The sequence below is a fragment of the Phalacrocorax carbo genome, chromosome 8 (assembly GCF_963921805.1).
Source record: "Phalacrocorax carbo chromosome 8, bPhaCar2.1, whole genome shotgun sequence".
In the NCBI taxonomy this organism is placed as follows: Eukaryota; Metazoa; Chordata; class Aves; order Suliformes; family Phalacrocoracidae; genus Phalacrocorax; species Phalacrocorax carbo.
The window spans coordinates 4,721,524-4,737,956 of NC_087520.1; the positions used below are offsets into that span (position 1 = coordinate 4,721,524).

General features: G+C 40.0%; 1 protein-coding gene across 3 annotated transcripts in view; it reads right to left on the reverse strand.

Annotated features, from left to right (window-relative positions):
• Positions 1–13,921, reverse strand: part of TRPC7 (transient receptor potential cation channel subfamily C member 7) — a 72,547-nt gene extending 58,626 nt beyond the window's left edge. The window contains exon 1 of one of the 3 annotated variants that reach the window (XM_064458108.1): positions 13,151–13,921. In XM_064458108.1, coding sequence (XP_064314178.1) covers positions 13,151–13,903 — 753 coding nt within the window. In that variant the 5' untranslated portion in view covers positions 13,904–13,921. The remainder of the gene's footprint in view (positions 1–13,150) is intronic. The other 2 variants (XM_064458107.1, XM_064458109.1) reach the window with 2 other exon arrangements.
• Positions 13,922–16,433: the final 2,512 nt, after the last annotated feature.

A 16,433-nucleotide genomic window follows, 5' to 3' on the forward strand; every position in this document is an offset into this window, starting at 1 on the left:
GAAAACCAGATGGGAAAAACAGGCAGAAAATAATAGATTTAAATTTAAAGCAATTGTTTCCTTAACACAGCCATGATTATCCCCTAAGCTAAGCTAAATATGGCACTTCCAGCTTGCTTAAGGAACACATTTATATGTTTAGCAGCTCTATGAGTTCCATCTCTCATGGGAATTTGGCTACAAACCGCACCTGCATATCAGGAGAAAGACTCCTCCTCAATCCAGCCTGCAAGTGAATGCTGACTTAACTGAGAGCCACGATGCAACTTATATCAATAACTAAAATAACCATATGCCTTCCAGGTCTCAAACAGCCAGCCACCCCAGTTTCCAATGTCCAGCAACAACAGCTCCTTGGAAAACTAGTCACAAGCATCAGAGTGGATGAAATTCTGGCCCCCAGAGCACCTACGCAGCAACCAAGCACTTTGAAGGAATTTGGCACAGAGCACTCTTGACCATAGGGACATCATCCTCCCTCTAAGATGAGCGGGCTTAGAAGTGATGCTGCAGCACTTTCTTAAGCAGAAATATGAATATAAAAAGTGTATAATTACATTTCTCTCTTCTGAAATGAGTCCAAATCCTGGGGCTTGGCTAGTGACAATGAAATGACACACTTGGCAATGAGAAATTTCCACGCAGCACTGCTGTAAAGTCCCCTGCAACAAATTATATTCCAGGAAACTGCCATTTTTGATCATGTAAATGCAAAAACCCCACACAGACACTAAAGTACCTAGCACCGTTTTGTGGCAATGTAAAATTGTTTGTATACCATTCCTGTTTATCCACAATCCAGTGGATAGTCTGCCTAGACACAGAGAGGATGAGTTCATTATAATTATCTACAATAACAACAATTAACAACACAATGAGGGATAAACTAAATCACTTTCCATCTGCATCCTCTTTAATGTTGGACTTGACATCCTCAGAATGCATTACTTCATTTACATTCTTTAATACAATATTAATTCCCTACAGTGCCTTGGATAAACTTACCTGACTCCATTCTCCCATCTGCTGAGCTAGTATTATTATTCTATTCAGAGCAATAGTCTTAATTATGCTCATTTGTAGTTCCAGTAGATACCCTTGCCCAACGTGAATAATGAGCAGCAGCCTTTGGAAACCAGTCATCTTGCTCATAATAAACCGCCCGGTTCCTAACTATTCCCTAAAACCCAATGCTGGTATCAGCTGAATGCTTGGACATTTGGTGTTACTAATTAAACACAAAGCTTACCAGTATCATACTGGACTGATGCTGCAATAGTGATAGCATCATTTTCTGTCTGTTTTCCTCACCAGCAGTTGGAATTAATCTTTCTGAAAAATGTCGTCATCTTTGGCTCTCTAGGCTCCACCCCCTTTTGGTACCATGTATTGCCGAGGGGAGGAGGCAGGGTAATTTTATTACTGTGTAATTTCATATCAGCAAGTGCTCTGAGGAAACTCTCTAAGATGAATGGTGAGTGTGCCAGCAAGGGCAAGTTCAGAGTCATACAAGCTCTGTACTCGTTGCAGAGGATCCAGTGACTAGGATGGAAAAGGCCAACATGGCTTTCCTTTCAAAACAGCCAGCTGCAGGTGGCAGGAGCCCTCGCTGCATTGCCATCGAGAAGGTGCACCAGCCGGAATACCAGGACTCATTTTGTCTTGCACGCTCAGTGGGTAAGAAAGGAAAGCACTCTGTCACTGTTAACTAAACACAGGCAACTGGCCAAATCGTTCCCCCTATTTATCACAGTGCTACTAGCAGCTGGCAGCAAACCTGGCAGAGAAACACGAGCTGCTCCTCTCCGGAGCGGCAGCGAGGGCCGTGGCTGAGCGCGGTCCCAGGCGACTCGGATCTGCCACAGCAGCCTCCATCTGCCTGAACAAACAGACAGTCCCCTGGCACCTGGGCTGGGATGCCAGCGGAACAGCGAGAGGCGGCACGGAGGAGCTCGTCTCCCCTTGATTGCTCAGAGACTGGAGAGACAAAGCTAAATTTCAGTGGGATAGCCCAGATCGTTGGGAAAAGCTGTGGTGGAGCATAACCCTGACACAACTGCTGTGATGCATCTCTTAATCCAAGATGGCATCTGTTATTTCTCATCTCTACAAGGAGAGGAACCATGAGCAGTGGTCAGCCTCGGATCAGACCTGCCGGTTAGTCCACCAGCTTCACTTAACAAATTCCTTTCAAAGGGTGAGGACGAAATCATGGTTTCAACAAATCCCAAGAGGATATGATGGTCAAATGAGCTGCGATTTTGCCAGCTACTGGGGCTTTTGTCCCATGTTAAAGCTGTTATAAAAACCAAAATAATAAAAATAAAATAACAACATTGTGGTAAGCTGAATTTTTTATGTTTAAATAAATTTTGAAAGTATTTCTAAACTATTTGTTGCCTGTCTGCAGGATTTGTGACAGCCATTATAACTGTTAGATTCATCCTTCTAAGCATCTGTTCTCAAAAAGCTGTTGCAGAGGAGTAGCGCTTGTACACAAAAGGCTAACACAATGCAGGCAAATCATCTTCATTCCTAAAACCATTCATCCCTAAAACCAAACAATTTTCTTAACCTCTTGTCTCTGAGAAGCAGAAACAGCATGAGGAACAGGTATCACAGCATCACTTTTGCTAAAAGAGCTCCCAAAACCCAATTAAATACCACTTAAACCTTCACACCAGCTAACTACTGACCTTTACTCAGCTACACGTGGTGTATATGACTCCACAACACACATGGGCACTATATTAATTTAGTTTAACCTTATTTCACTTGCTTTTCTATCACAGTAACTTTAATTTAATATAACCCTGTATTTAACCTTGCCTTCATGAAAAACCCTTCCACATACAACAAATTAACTCAAAATGTCAGTTGGTTTTTTCCCTTCTACTTAGTCAAAACACTTTACATTCCTGATTAACATGTTACAGGCTTTATTATGCTTCACCCTGACCACAAAACATTCAGAGATTTTCTGTATTAAAAGTAAATTACTCTCCTCTTGTAGTCACTATAAAAAAGTTCAGGTTCAAGAAGGGTGAAAAGGAGATCTCTCAACTTCGTCTCAAACAAAACCCTTTCTTTAAATATATTCAATATGTTCCAAGTTACTCTATGTAAGATGTCACACACCCCAATATATTTCCTGAAAATCATGGCCCAGTAAGATTATTTGCCTCTAGGCCTTGGCAGTTCAGAATGATTTATGAAAGACACTTTACATAACAAAAATTAATTTCTAAATTCCTTGTCATTCCCAGGGTTTAAGAATTCTATGAGAAAACTGGAATTAACATAATCCCTACAGCAGGCTACAAGAGAAAGAAGAATAGAAGTCACCAGCCATTTATAGAGAGAAAAAGCACACTGACAGCCCCAGTGCAACCCATTTACTGAAGTGTTGAAGCTTCAGATTCAGAAATTTCATATCAGACGTTTCTATCATGGGAGGAGCAAACACATTAACGTTGCTGGGTTTTCCCCTCTTTTGCTACAGATTCCACTCAGGATTATTTATGCGTAAGGGAGGTAACTCTGCTCACCACCCTTACCAACTCCTGCCCTTCAGGTCCCTTAAAAAATTGTCTCTTAATAGGGATTTTGCAACTTGACAGAAATGCACTCGTGATGAAGGACTGGCTGCTTATTTGTAAACACTGAAGTCCCAGGAGCAAAATGACCTTAAAGCAACCGAAATATGCTCAATTCCAACTGGTTCCAGATTTTGCACTTATCTCTCTACCTGGCTAAAATGTCACATTGCTTGGCTTAAAACTCATCTGTGTGAAAATGCTTCTGAAATGCTTGAGAGCGGTGAGGCAGCTGCTGTGCTGCTTCATCATGTGAACCATTTCCATTGCTCTCCTCGTCCCACCCAGTTCGTGAATCCACCTGTTGTCTCCCATTAATGATTATAAGGGGATTCCGTGTTTTTTTATATTTTTATGATCATGGCTGTTGCTCACCAACACTGGAATCATTCTCTAGTATTAGGGCTGCTGCGTCCAGTCAAAGTGGAAACAGTAAGCTGTAAGTGCCGCAGTTGCAATGCTGTTTGTCCTTAACTGAGTGGGACTAGAGATTACTTCCCAAGGAGCTGTAAAGGGTAACAAACATCGCACTGACGGTGTGCAGACTGGCATTGTCAAAAGCCTCACTTGCAGTAGCATCAAGGGAAACAAAAGTATATCAGCTGTACTCTCTGGGAGATTCAAATATTTCCAGGGTCGCTTCTGTCTTGCCATCTCCAAATGCCAAGATTTCCTCCAAACAATCTTTTGAGGGCAGCAAAACCTCTAAGGCAATAATTAAACTATTAAGATTTCTTACGCTGATGCATTGTCTCTGATTTGATGCGTTGAAAGAATCCTTTTTCCCCTCCACTCTTTCAAGAGAGAGACATGGGCTTGTTCTCTGGGAAAGCGAAGACAGCATTTTCCTGCAGAACGTATTTTGTCAACTTTTAAAGAGGATTTATTTTTCTTTTTTGACCAACGTTAGCTGGGAGATTTTAACAACGATGTCACTCAATCATCCATAAAGTAGGTTAAATGACCTTGTAGGTGGTGGCCAGGGGCCAATTTTATGTGACTAGGCTAGTGCTGTCACTAGAGTTACAACATTCATGAATGGTGGTCTTATTTTATCCAGGTGCAGACCTGAGTTGTAGATAGCTGAGATATACTTTTCACTATGAATCACAGCATCTACTGCGCTGCATTGCTGTGAATAGACATAGACAGATGTTAACATACCTCCGCATTCGCAGATACACACTTTTTTTCAAGACAGCTCCAGGCACCACAGCTTTGGCATCAGTTCTAAACCACTCTGAAAAGCTTTGGAGGTTTTCTTCTTATGCAGCGTTTTAAAACCATTTTGTTTGGGCAATGTGCCAGGCAGAAAATGATTTAATGACAGAACACACATAGAAAGAGCACTTGCAATAACAGCTCTCAAAACATAGAGGATATTTCTTAATTTATAAATATTTAAAGAGAATAATACAAGAATCTCAAAGTGGGGTGTTTTTTTTGAAGGTCAGGAGGGTCCTCTACAACCATTTTCCACAGTCTCTGCTACACACTCATGCAAACATATCTGCAATTAATTAATTAAGCTCTCAAGACAAATCCAATGTTGCTTTTATTATTAGTGGATTTGCCTCTGAAAAAGAATAGCATGGTGAATGAGTTCCTTATGTGCAGAGTGAGTCCCACTCAGTGAGCCCAACACAAATTTCGCTACAAGGCTTAAATATATTCTTCTTCTCCCAAGCTATTTCCATGATCATTTTTAATTTCCTCTCTTATTTTAATACCTAATTTGTTCCAACAATAAGTTACAATGTTAATAATAGGAATTTTTTTTCCTGCTTTCATTGGACTTGATTCTTTTCTGTATTATGAGTTGGATAATTGGTTGTACCTACTTATGCATTATTTTGTACAAATGCAAATTGAGAAAAAGAATTGTAGCTTCTAAAAACACATGTTTTCAAGGCAGTAGAGAAAATTGTCTTTTAGGTGAGAGTTAAAAAGAAAAGAACAAACATGTCTTTTTTAAGCCTAAAAAAACCACCAAACCACACCACTGACCCCATTTCTAAGAAAAAAAAAAAGTTCTCATTAAAGACTGACCTGGAAAAGTTCATATCCAAAAAACTTTAACAAATATTATAGATTACTAGCCTATTTTTATGATAGCAGTTTTCATCATTTCTACAGAGGTGTACAACTCTTTTGACTTTGCACTAGCAGAGGAAATGCATTTAGCGATGTATACATTTTTGTCCTTTCTCAGAGATCATACATATTTAGATTAAAACCACAAAACGTGAGTCATCCTTTTGGCTTTAAGTACCAAGATGGCTTCAAAGGGAGCAGGGATTTCCCCTGGAGAAGCCAAAGGTACACAGAGCAACCAGGAGACACAGAGAAGCTAGTTAGAACATAAATTGCAACACAAAAAGGGTCTGAAAGGAATGTTCTGGCCCAGCCACATCAAAGCCTAGTGTCATCAGGCATTAATCTGGGATAAAGCTGAATAGCCCAGTGACCTCCTCTCTCAATTAGAAATTTAGCAACGAGAGTCCCAAGAGGCAGCAGAGGAAAGGGATGCAATGGCAAGAGGTGGTTTTCACTCCCAAACTGCTGCTTTTTGGAGTGGTTGTCAGAAAACTCACAGGAGGAGAAATAGCACAGCTGTGTCGAGGACCTGGTGTGAGAGAAAATCACTTGGGAATAGTGACCTTTCATATACTCAAAAGTATTTATAATGGTGAGGCTTAATTTTCAAAACAGGAACTAGGTAAGATTGATGATACTTGTGCAGGAGAAAATAAAACCAGTAGTAAAAGGGAGTGAATATATTCTGCCTACCAGGCCAGATTTCTGAAATTCCCTTCTGTCTTCTCTTCCTAAAACCTAGCAAAGTGAAACACCAGAGAAAAAGGAAGTTGCACAAGTAAAAAGATGTCTTCTTAAAAAGTGCAAGCCCTGCCTGGAAGAAAAAAATAGAAAAAAACAGAAATTCTGGAAAATTAACTTAAAGCCTGAAGTAAGGCCAGACAAAAAGCCTCAAGCCTCAAAAAGCATCTTGCTAAAATACAAATATGACTCGTAAAAGGTGTTCCCAGACATATCAGAAACAAGGTGTCTCCCAGAGAGTGTGTTGAGGCAAGAGATTATGAAGGGGTAAAAGGATCACTCAATGAAGTATGGGTCACAGCAGAAAAATTAAGTGATTGATTTACCAGAGTGTTCATGAGGCTAATTAAGGAGGTTGCCACAACAATCTCTTTTTTTTGTTTTTTAGTGGGAGATGAGTTTCAGAGGCTACCTCCAAACAGTCAGTCCTGACAGCAAACAAGGCTAAGAATTTGTTCAGGCTGGGTAGGAAGCAGAGTCCTTCAGTGCAGCCTTACTGGTTTACAGCCTGAGGGCTTTCAAGAATTTTTCTCTTTCCAACTTTCCACTGCTCTCCTCCATTCTCACAAAATATTTCCCCTTCCTACTACTTTGCTTCCCAATGTTTTCTGCCCCTTCCTATTATTTTATCACTCATTTCAAAGAGCAATAGTCTAATGATATTTTTAATGCCATGCAGCATGTAGTTTTCATGCCAAAATATTTCCCAGCTGGGACAACAGGGTTCAACTTTTGCAGTCAGCTCTTCTTCCCAAGGTTTCTTAGGCCTTCGCATGCTTTTTATATCTTGTTTTCTTACAGATTTTAAAATAAATCCCCGTATTTATTTTATATTTGAAGAGTTAGACTTATTTCATTAAATCAAATGTCACCAAGTTTAGCAATCTATATGGGGAAAGGAAGAAGTTTACGATCTCTGACATATTTATCCTCAGCAACGCCCATGATTTGCAGGTGGCCTGAGAAACAAAGAGGTTGGGAGGTCTCCTTCAACGCTCCAGAGCCACAAACCCTAAAAAGCTGCAGCTTCTCATCAAGATATACCCAGATGTACCAGTGCTTATCGCTTTGGAACAGCAGTACAGTGTCATCCTCAGAGTGCAGGATCTGCTCCCAGTTCTGCATTTGCAGAGCTAAAGCCAGAAATACTGAGAAAATTTTCCAAGGCCATTTCTCTAACGAGGTTTAGGCCAAGCACATCCTGTGAAGTTAACAACTTATATTTAGGTACAAAAAGGAGGGGCTGACTTACTGGAGCAAGAGTTGTGCTGCAGGAATGCCAGATTATCCCTAACAGATAGAAATCATTGAGTCTCCAGGGCTGTTTTGCCACTCTTTCAGCGTCATGGGAGTTTAAGGATTTGAGCCTCAGCTGTTTTACATTACTGCAGCCCCAACAAAACAACAAGCAGTTCCTAGCAGGCATATCTCTCTAGGCATTGACACATTTGACTTGCTGCCACACAAGCCGTCTCTTCCCACAAATAGCATAGCAGCCAGTTGCCGTCCATCAGCCAGCTGAGCCTGGACACAAAGCTCACCTGCATGCAAGAGCAGGCTCACGGCTAGGGTCTGCTTTTAGATCCCAATGGGTATTTTTTAGAGAAAGCACAACAGTTAAAAGAAATGTGACAGCAAGAGGCATACAATTTAGAAACAAAACATGTTACGCTGTAGTAAATGAACAGACAATGTTGGTAGACAGATAAACAAAGACCACGCACCATATGTCTTCCAGGTGGTGGCTTTGATCATGCCTTCAGTAACATTTTAATCAACAGGAGCTGAGATCTTATTTACCACTTATGGTTAGTGAGATATTTTCATAGCCTCCTCTGCGATTCTATAATTTAATATGCCTGGATTGCTAAACGGAATGAATTGGCTGATTGTCTTCATCACAAAGACAATTCCTGACATACACAAGCACGTAGTCTATTGTGAGAGTATGCAAAGCTGTAAAACAGACCCGGGTGCAGAGTGGGATCTCACCAGAAACAGGAATGCACAGTTGCAGCTTTAAAAAGGAATAAACAGAGCTATTACTCTGCATTTTACTCATTGTTTCCAGGATGTGTACTGTAATACGAGGCCTAGTGCTGCTCTTAAAGACAGTTGCAAGGGCATTTCGCTAGAAATGTAACCTCCTAAGGGGTTCGATGGACATATAAAAATGATTATGTTGACTCTGCTTTTAATATTCCAGTCTTACAAATGAGTCACCAGGCTGAGGACAGCTGGTAACAGTGAAGACATCTGCACACTGTTTCGCACCAACGTGACATGAGGAAGATCGATTTCTCTGGACCAAAGAGAGGAGCAACTCTCATCAGCCTGGCTCATGGGTGATGACCTGTTCACGTGGACAAATCCTGGCTGTCATTCACACTAGAAGTGATGTCAAGCTCACTTGCCTGAGCAAAACAAGCAGAATATACTGGTTGATAAGAGAAAGATTATGTGCTTCATGACTCAGGGCGAGTGTCCACCAACTTTGAAAGAAATGGGAGGGCACACAGAATTTTTTTCAATTTGAGTAAAAGCACAGCATGGCCCAGTAGCTTCAGATGCTTAAAATCTCCTTTTATAGTCAGCTGTGTTTAACACTCAGCTCTACTTAGAAGCTGTAAAATATCTTAACACAGTATGACATATATACAGACTGATTGGGAGGCATTAAGCTATAATTTGCCTAAATTCCAAGATGGCATTTCATTAGTGACCTTGCTTCTGCAGACTGTAGGCACAACCGGGTGGGAAACTAAGGGGTTTATTTCAATTAAAAATAAAAACTAAAATTAAAACAGAAATATAGGACAAAATTAATGTGCTTTTTTGTTTTCTGTGAGGGGTAGAAAATGGCCATTAGGCCAGTGATTAAAATATTAAGCTGTTTTGAGGGAGAAAACAAATAACTTCAGCCTAACAGAGCTAGGATCCCTCTAGTCCCTTAAGGGAGGAAGACTCCCTGCTCTTTCTCTCTCTTTCCAAGGGCAATACAGACCAAGGGCCTAATGCAGTGGACTAAACCAGGCCCCTGATACAGACTGCTCTTGCTCCAGTGATTGTTGGTTTGGTTTTTTAAACACAGTGAAAACTGAAAAGAATGAGAAAGTCATGAACTGGTTCTTAATTTTAAGCTTTCAAAATTGGTTATACAAAAAATGGCAAAGCACTGAGTTAAGGATGTTTTTTCAAATCGGGCTTCCTCCACTATGGAAGGTTGTCACTGCATAAAGACCCACAACCACGCACAGTGACTCTGACAAGTAATTATCTTCTGAGATTTCGAGAGTCCACCTCTGAGGGGTTTCCCAGCCATCCCATTTCTAGGCTCGTTGCCAGCACATTTAATGCAATCACTTCACTAGTATTTTCAGTAGAACCAACCAGTTAAATATTTTTCATCTTATTTTGGGGAAGGGGGATTTTGGGGGTTAGATCATTTATTTTTATACTACTGGGCTACATCTTTCAAAGCCATTTGTTTTCTTCCATTGATAAGAAAACTTTTTTCCAAGACTGATGCTAGAGAATTTAAGGGAAAGAAATGAAATTATCTCTATATGATTGTAACATTATTCTACTGCCTCCCCACTGCCCCCCAGTAAGCACCGCAAAAGCTGACATTTGCTTGAAATAATGGCACGGCAACATTGATCCAAACTATATATTTGTTCTAAATACTGAGACAAATCCTCATCTTCTGTGGCCTCATTTAAACTTCAGTGAAAAAGCACTGATTTACCCCAATAGACTGTCTACTCCAATAAAACCATCGGCATTGATCGGCTCTGACAGGTCCCCTCTTTCTTCCAGCTCCAAGCCTCCACTGTTATTATTCTCTTCAGCATGGGGGAAGCCACATAGTAGCTGGTTGTCTTGACCTTATTTTTGAGCCACAACCAATGCATCAAGAAAGGAGTTCAATAGGGCAATTTATCCACTCCAACCTGATAGCCAGAACACTTATTCTTGCTGTTAAAGACCTATTGACTGGTCAACAAAAAGGCTGCTGAAGGCCAGCAGTGTGATCTAGCATATGTCCAGACTCCCATTTTCACCTTAATAATACTCCCATACTGCTTTGTGATGTGCGGTGCTTATGCAAAGACATTTCTGAAGAACTGCAGTGTATGACTGAATCTTAGCAATTTAGGGTAAGAACAATCTAATCAGCTTCTGCTGCTGTAAAAAAAGAATGGGAAAAGTTATTTTCACCTAATAGTCTTCATTGGCCAACCACAGCTAATGCAACTTCTCTCCTTTAAAGTTGTTCACGTCATTGTTGTGTTTCACCTTTCATATCTGTACAAAGAAGCAGCTCACCTAAAAAACTTCATGTTCTCTAACAAGGTAGTGCATGTTCTCGCTCCTCAGTCTGATGTGCTGAACAGCATTATTGCATAAGAGATTTAGGGCAGCAAGCAGCAGGTGAGAGGCACTGCATTTGTATTTTAATTAGCTCTTGCTAGGAGTTTCTGCAGAGGTAGGTTATCTAACCCTTAATTACTATTTGTCCACCTACATTATTAAAATCTTACTCGTGTCCTTCCATTTCAAGGACTTTTTGTACCTCCTGAAAACTGTATTGCCTAGATTTCATATGAATTACTATTCTGAAATAATCCGAGGTGATAATTTTATAACTCGGTTAAGCACCAATGGTAATTACAGAACTTTAGCAATAAGGTAAAAAGTTAGGGAAAGTATTAGTTTAAGGCACAAAAAAAAGTCCTCTGGAGCTTGTCTAATTTCATAAATTTTCACTATTTGTGGACTCCTTAACTACATTTTTAGCAATTGCATTCTTTTTTAGAACTGAATTCTCAAAATGTCATGTTCTGTGAAAAAAACCTCTAGTTTCATTAATAACCTATTCCACAACACTGACTGTGTTAATAAAAATAAATATTTCTGCAGAAATACATACATCTGATTTTTTCCTAAGTGAGAAAACATTATAATCTTGAGATGTTTCTTATTTCTGGAAGTATTAATATATCAAGGGACCATGACAACTTTGAAGTAAACTAGTGGTATGTGTACTTCTGAGGTACTTTGCCAACATGCATAGATGTGTCTGGCATAGAACCTTCCAATACATCAATGAACTTGGAAAGCCTTCCTGGAAATACAATAATTTACCAAAGGATTTCTAATGATTTTTCCGGTATTGATTTACTCGCATCCATTTGCCGATGCTGGGGAGACATAACCGCCATGAGACTATTTAACATTTAACTGCTTGTTTGCTCCTGGAGGATTCATGTACCTGCCAGTGCCAGCCTAGACCATGCTGGCAGCTCCATGAACAAAAGGAAGGATTCTGGTAGAAATAGATTTTATCAGAACTGACAGGCATGCAACACTGAGGCTGCTTATGCTCCACACAACATATCTTTTTCTACCGAAAAGAATCTGGAACATTAATGAGATATAAATGTTGTTAACTGTGGGTGTGAGCCCCAGCGCTTTCCCACTGAAGTAGCCCTCACTCAAGCAGCCAGATTCACCGAACACAATAAGGTTGCTTCACCAGGACTGAATGCCGTGCAATTAAAAACTCCCTTTTAAGTTATGGTGTCCTGTCCTTGCAATTCTGATGCACACGGGTAAAAAGAGTTTGCAAGATTTTCCCCTCATTTTATTGCCAAAAGAGCTCAGTGGTTTGGGTATATTTTTCCTGTTAGAGACACTACAGCGTTTCAAAGGCAATAGCCTGAGAACGTGCTTTCTTCTCACTTTTTATTTGGAGAACATGTAGCTACTAATCCTGAAATGGATGCTTTAACACTTGAATAGTTTTCTAAATTAAAAATAATGGATTTCTGGCAGGCATCCTACCCCAGTTTACTCACAGCATAGATTTTATTAGCCCAGTGTCACTGATAGCGATCATAGCTGCACAATAGTCATAAGTCAGAACACAGTCTTATGTTGATGACTGAGCCACTGAAAATGAGCAGTTTTCATGACTGATTTATTTTAGAAAGGGAGACAACGCTGTTTAAGTCATGTAAATGATTTAGAGAAATAATGCAAATGACATTGGATATTTACATACTCATTACGATAATGGAAATCTTGAATAACTTGTAAGAGAGTTCTGCAAGTCCCACTGTTATGTTTGGCGTGATAATAAACTTCATAACAATCTCTTGAGCATTTCTTGCCTCCTTTTTCATTAAATTCATCATATACAGATGCACTACCAAACCATTAAGATGCAATGCAATTTAAATTATTTTACAGAGAACCAAAATTGCTTAATTTATACCTCTTATCATTGTAACAGAACTTAGATGTACTAGATTCTTTAGCCATTAAATTAAACTCTAGAGTTCTGCCTCTAAAATACATGGCTCAATTAAAAAGACTTACCTTTCTTAAAAAAAAATTAGTATCCATTTTTGTAATAATCTAGTTTTTATTCTTGCAGCAAACTAGAGGTACTAAGCAATCACAGCGTGCAACATAAAAACTCTGAGTAAGGATGGCTCTGCTCTAATATGCAATATTCAGTTCCAAATATTTATTAACTGGAGAATACACAGTGATCTGCATCTGTGTGTAGTTAACACACCTGGCAGTTTCTGTAGCTTCTGTTTCCTCCCCACCCCCTCAAATGGCAAACCAAGACTTGATCAAACATGTAAAACATACAACACCCTGAACAAGTTCAGCCCAAGGAAAAAGGCACAGTGGCAAATTACCTTAAATTCAGTTTCAATGTTGGCTAGTCTGGCCAATTCATTGCTTAGCTCTAAAGCAGTAAGGACAGGGTCTTCACTGGAAAGAGACAAATAAGCAGCACTGGCTAATCCTTTGTAGGCATTCATTCTCGATCGAGAGTGACTAAAGGAATCTTTCCTCTGCTTCTCAATACATTCATTGCACTTGCAAAAATAGTCATGTGGCCTTTCAATCCGTGCGCCTTTTAGAAGTAAGATGTGAACAATTTCATACTCCTGGCAGTGGGCAGCAAGTATGATAGGGGTAATGTCATGGGAGAACCGAGTACCATCTTCATCGTAGGCATAAAAATCATCATCTCTCAGTTCCTGCTCAAGGGGGCTCAGTGTGAGACGCTGTCCTTGTGCAAAGGCTGGATGGTTCAATATTGCTTCTACAATGCGCACATATCCTTTACTGATGGCCAACAAAAGTGCATCTCCAACTCGCGCGAGATTCTCCTTTTTGAGGAGGAGCTCCGTCACTTCCAGATGTTCATTCCCTACAGCTAACTGTAGGGCGTTTTGTCCCATATAATCGACGCAATTAAAGTTCAAGGTTTTGGATTCCTCCAGCATTTTTCGCACAACGGGAATGTTGCCATATTCTGCAGAATCCAGAAAGCGTTCCTCTTCTGCAGTCAGGCTGGTGCCTTTCTCATTGAACATGTAGGCTGGGCCCCGGATGGCCTGCCTCCGGCCCTTCTCCCGAAGGGTTGTGTGCCTTCGATGCATGTTTTTATAATTGCTGTTTCCCAACCTGCAGGAAACCAGAAAGGAAGGTTGGTTATATTCTCAGAGAGTTGTAACCCCAAATAACCTGAAATAAGGCTAGAAATGTCTCATTATAATCAGGTCTTGCTAATTTTTTTTATGATTTGGGCCAGTTGTTTAAAATCATTTAGGATACATGTGGAATAAAGATTAGTTTTCTGAACAACAGATAAGTTCTCTTCTGACTTGTACACCCTTCTGGATTTCAACAAGGATAGGCAGAACATTCTTAACCTGAGAAATAATAAAAAAAAGTGTGACGATGTTTTTCCAATTTTTATTGTTTATAACTTCATTACACAGTATTTAAGAATGACACCCACACCATAATGGTTGTCCTATTTACTTTTCCTGAGTTTTAGCCTTGAGGGCACAAGGCAAGCTAAAGAAAGTTAACAGGACTCCCCATGCCAATAGACCTTGGATCAGGCCAATAAACTATGTTCCATAAAGTTAAGAAGCATGCTTCTAATTTTAAACACACAATAACAAGGATAAATATATTGCGTGTTCTGCTAAGATTCAGCAGGTACAAGCAAACCACCTATTTGTTCACTACTTTTTTCATGCCACATAATACCATTTTTCTGTTTCCTGATCTAGAGCAGTTTAATGAATGACTGTCTAATTTTCTCACTGAAATACAGTTGGCAGTCACTCTAAATACAAGTACCCAAAGCCAGGGCCTAGTCTTGTGAAACAGAAGGATAACTCCTGATTTAGTGTATCACTCCCCAGGAAGCGTCTTTCACACAGCTAGTGCAGAAAACAAGAACACAGGTGTCTGACCACAAACAGAAGGCAGATCAGAAAGGGTAATTATTTTCCCCACTGATTAAGTAGCTGAAACGCCTTCATTTGGCATTGGCGGGATGAAGAAAACCTCTTCTTATTCTACCTTCTCTGGAACTCCCAAAGAAAACTATGTGATGTGCAACTGGGCTCAAGGGGGAATAAACACCCTGTTGTATGAAATTAACTGAAATCTTAAGTCTATCTGTCTTTGTGAAACATTCACGCTTTACATTCAGTGCCATCTCGATGTTGTTGCTCTTCTTTCATCTTATTGCAGTAGCATCTCAACAAAATCATAGTCCCTCTTTTAGCGTCTGACCACGTGGGGTTAATTGCCATCCCAAGCCCATGGAATATGCAGCCTGAGTAAGAAAGTAAACCCAACACCTCTTTCACAAAAGGCATTTGCACTCAGTCCAATAGCAAGTCCTAAATCACTTGGGTAGAATTTTCAGGAGCCTCTAAGCTGCAGTGGACAGATGTAACAAATAAGCAGGTGTTAATGGTCAGTGGGTGGCAAAGGTTCACCTTTTCAAGCTCCATCTGTTCTCCAAGTCAGTTTTGACCTTCAGTCAATGAAAAGTTCATGTGTTGCTCTGAAAAAATACTACTGGAGTTTGGAAATGCTGTTGTGAACGTTGAGAGGGAAAGGTGCCAGGAGACAAAGTGGGGTAGATCCATTGCCTTCAACAGCATGCTCTTGGGAGAAGAAAAGGGTAAGCAACCAAGCAAGAACACAGGAAAACAGAGGGTATCAGAAACACCCCAAATACCTAAAGTGCCAGGACACAGAAATTCTCAAGGTAGCTGTTGTCATGGAGCTAACATATACTTATGCATCTATAATTTGAATTCATCACTTTTTTTACTGATGTAGAACAGAAACCTAGCACTGAAGAATTTCAAACAAATTTTACAACAATTTTAGTGGCTACTTCAAAATTTAAACAGATCCTACGAAAGCGATTTTGTGACCATACAAAGTTGAAAGCGAGTTTCATAATTAAGAGCCTCTCCCCCTAAGCTTTAATGAACCAGTACAACAACTTAATAAGAGCTGGAAGAAACTGAACATATTATCCCATGCTCCACTGACAGACAAAGCACTGTATGAATCTTAAAACTAATCCCTTCCACAATGTGGTTGAAAGTTGAAGAACACAGAGATAAGGGACATAATAATGAAGGAGGTATGGTTAAATAAATTAATTCCTAAGATTGCATCGTTTTCTACAAGCGAAAATGATAACAGCTAATAAAAAAAATACCATTAGCATATCTAACACTGACGGGAGACAGAGGCCTCTAAGGCAGCAAAATGCCTGGGGTAAAATTGGAGCCCCTTTGAAGTTGACAGTACAAGTTCCATTGAATTCAGGGGAGTCCCAATTTTGCAAACACATATGCATGCATGCACACACAATGTCCCCAGCAATTGTCTTTCATCTCAGAATCATCCCCAGTGAGGCCAAAAGGACTAACCTGTGCTTCAGCTGAAATATTTAACAATATGCAAAAGTGCTTATCTAAACCAGAGCCCATGGCCATAGCTATTCAGGACAGCATTTAAGTTTTAAGCTTGCACTGAAGTCTTACTGAGTTCAAGTAAGGACTAAACATACAAATAAACACTTCTGAACTGTGACTTTGGTAAGTGGGGACTTTGAGTACCAGAAAGCACTTCACACATTTGCAG